The sequence below is a fragment of the Perca flavescens genome, chromosome 10 (genome assembly GCF_004354835.1).
Source record: "Perca flavescens isolate YP-PL-M2 chromosome 10, PFLA_1.0, whole genome shotgun sequence".
Taxonomy (NCBI): Eukaryota; Metazoa; Chordata; class Actinopteri; order Perciformes; family Percidae; genus Perca; species Perca flavescens.
The window spans coordinates 30,357,384-30,360,802 of NC_041340.1; the positions used below are offsets into that span (position 1 = coordinate 30,357,384).

The 3,419-nt window shown below is 47.2% G+C and overlaps 1 protein-coding gene across 1 annotated transcript; it reads left to right on the top strand.

Moving 5' to 3' along the window:
• Positions 1 to 615: 615 nt before the first annotated feature.
• slitrk4 (SLIT and NTRK-like family, member 4) lies at positions 616 to 3,155 on the top strand. Its single transcript, XM_028588830.1, has one exon. The coding sequence runs from the start codon at positions 616 to 618 to the stop codon at positions 3,127 to 3,129; it is 2,514 nt and encodes an 837-aa protein (XP_028444631.1). The 3' UTR covers positions 3,130 to 3,155.
• Positions 3,156 to 3,419: the final 264 nt, after the last annotated feature.

The following is a 3,419-nucleotide window of genomic DNA, read 5'->3' on the forward strand; positions in this document are numbered from 1 at the left end:
TGTTAAATCTGCTGAGAGGTGAAGAATATAGCCGTGCTGCTGTCTTAGACACTTTCCAAGACGATGCTTCATGCATTGAATGTCAGAATTAGATGCATAGATGGGCAGCAGCTCCTGGGTTTGAGTAATTTCCAGAGCAGTATTAAATAATCTGCATTAAACATTTGTGTTGTCCAATGATTAGGGTGAATCATTGTGCCAAAGCTACTTGCTGCAATGATTCCAATAAAAAGTGCTATCACTAGAAAAGTGCAAAATTAGCATGGAAATAATATATATATTTTATATAAATCATATACATTTACATTAAAAAGTAATAATACCATCCCTGATAAGGATTTAATATTTAAAAAAAAATATCAATTTAAAAAAAAAATTATATTACAATTTCAGTTTAATCAATATCAAATATGCATTTTGATGGTTTGCTTTCTGTGTGTGTGTGTGTGTGTGTGTGTGTGTCTGTGCATGCACCTGTCTTTTTTCTCTCCAAAGGTTACTAAATGGTTCTCTGGAGGAGGATTTCTAACCGGCGAGATGCTGCTCGTACTCCTGCTGGCAGCCTTTTCTTCCTCCATCTCCGGCTCCCTCTCCTCCTCCCTCTCCTCCCCCTCTATGTCGGACGGACCTCAGATGGCAGACCCGTCCGCCTCGGACTTGATGGCCGAGACCTGCAGCGCCTGCTCCTGCATGTCAGTAGAAAACGTGCTGTATGCCAACTGCGAGAAGATCACTGTCTATCGACCCACGCAGCTCATCCCGCCGGCCTCCTCCCTATACCACCTGAACTTCCAGAACAACTTCTTAATCGTACTGTACCCTAACTCGTTCCTCAACTTCACCCACGCCGTGTCACTGCAGCTGGGGAACAATAAACTACAGAACATCGAAGGTGGAGCCTTCATGGGGATGAGCGCGTTGAAACAGCTGCACCTGAACAATAATGAGTTAAAGGTGCTGCGAGCAGACACTTTCCAAGGGATAGAAAACTTGGAATACCTTCAGGCTGATTACAATTTGATAAAATACATTGAAAAGGGAGCATTTAACAAACTGCACAGGTTAAAAGTGCTCATCCTGAATGATAATCTCATACAGGCACTTCCTGACAACATATTTCGCTTTGCCTCGCTCACACACCTGGATATAAGGGGGAACAGGATCCAGAGGCTTCCTTATTTGGGGGTTCTGGAGCATATTGGGCGCATTGTAGAGCTGCAGCTGGATGACAACCCTTGGAATTGTACCTGTGATTTAGCACCTCTCAAGGCGTGGCTTGAAAACATGCCCTATAATATTTTTATCGGCGAGGCCATATGTGAAACACCAAGTGACTTGTACGGAAGGCTCCTGAAAGAAACTAACAAACAAGAGCTTTGTCCCATGGGAACAGGAAGTGACTTTGATGTTAGAATGCCGCCTGCACCGCCTGATAATGGGCAGTCACCCTCCAAAATGTCCCCAACCACTCTGGCTCCCATGGCCACAAAAGCACCAAAAACCACTGACTCATCTAAAATTTACGGTAATGGTATTGTGGCTGGTTTACCCCCTTTTGGAAGAAATAGACAGATTGTTTCCTTTCAGACACGGACCCCTCCATTGCTGTGTCCGCAGCCCTGCAGCTGTAAAGCCCACCCCTCTGACTTTGGCATCAGCGTCAGCTGTCAGGAGAGGAATATTAAAAATTTAGGTGATCTCCTTCCCAAACCCCAAAATGCCAAGAAGCTTCACCTGAGTGGAAATTATATCCGTGACATAAGCCCGGCTGATTTCCAAGGCTTTGAAGGCTTAGATTTGCTACATCTTGGCAGCAATCAAATTGTCACGGTCCAAAAAGGTGTGTTTTCTAACCTAACTAACCTGAGAAGGCTGTATTTGAATGGAAACCAGCTTGAACAGTTACACCCAGAGATGTTTTTGGGCCTCACAAACTTACAGTACCTATATTTGGAATACAATGCCATAAAAGAAATCTTAGCGGGTACATTTGACTCCATGCCGAACCTACAACTCCTGTATCTCAACAACAATGTTCTGCGGAGTCTCCCTGCCTACGTGTTTGCGGGTGTCTCTTTAGCCAGACTGAATCTAAAAAACAACCACTTCATGACCCTACCAGTGAGTGGTGTCTTGGACCAGCTGCAATCATTGACCCAGATAGACCTCGAAGGGAACCCGTGGGAGTGTTCCTGCGATCTTGTTGCCCTCAAACTATGGCTAGAGAAGCTAAGTGATGGAGTGGCTGCCAAAGAGGTGAAATGTGCCTCCCCTGTGCAGTTCTCCAACATTGAGCTGCGCCTCTTGAAAAATGAGATCCTGTGTCCTAAGCTTATTGCAAGGCCACCGTTTATTCTCACTAGCGCCACGCCTGTTTTGACCTCACTGTCGCCTGCCGGAGTTGGAAAAGCACCGCCGGGAGGGCCTGTGCCTCTCTCCATCATGATCCTCAGCATCCTCGTAGTGCTGATCCTCACTGTGTTCGTGGCCTTCTGCCTGCTAGTCTTTGTCCTGAGGCGGAATAAAAAACCAGTAGGAAGGCAGGAGGGGCTTGGGAATCAGGAGTGTGGCTCCATGTCATTGCAGCTCCGCCGTCACAGTCACAAATCGGGCAAAAAAGGCTCCATCCCGGGAGACGACTTGGGAGGCGAGACGTTCATCCCCCAGACAATCGAGCACATTGGCAAAAGCCACACCTGCGGGATCGGACGCTCCTCAGACATGGACGCTGGGTTCAAGTTTGCAGACTCGCAGAGGCAGAAGATCATCCTCCGGAACAGCGCCGACAAGGATAAAGACTCGCTTTCCACCCTGGAGCGCAACAAACGCCTCAGTACCATCGACGAACTCGAGGAGTTCCTCCCCCACCGAGAGCCCAGCATGTTCATCCAGAACTTCCTGGACAGCAAAAGAGATTTCAACAGTATAGGGATGGGCGGGTACGAAATCCGCTACCCGGAGAAAACGCTGGATAAAAAGATGAAGAAGTCGTCGCTGATAGGCGGGAACCACAGTAAGATCGTGGTGGAGCAGAGAAAAAGTGAGTATTACGAGCTAAAAGCCAAGCTCCAAGGAACGCCTGATTACCTGCAGGTGCTCGAGGAGCAGACTGCGCTGAGTAAAATGTAGGGATTGTTGCGTTTGATTTAGTGCATTGATTACACACACACACACACACACACACACACACACACACACACACACACACACACACACACACACACACACACACACACATAAGACAGAAGTCAGACACACTACTGGCAGACAGACAGCCAAACACATCTGCCTTTCTCTGGTTCCTTTTCCCACTTTTGCCACACACACACACACACACACACACACACACACACACACACACACACACACACACACACACACACACACACACACACACACACACACACACACACCAATAA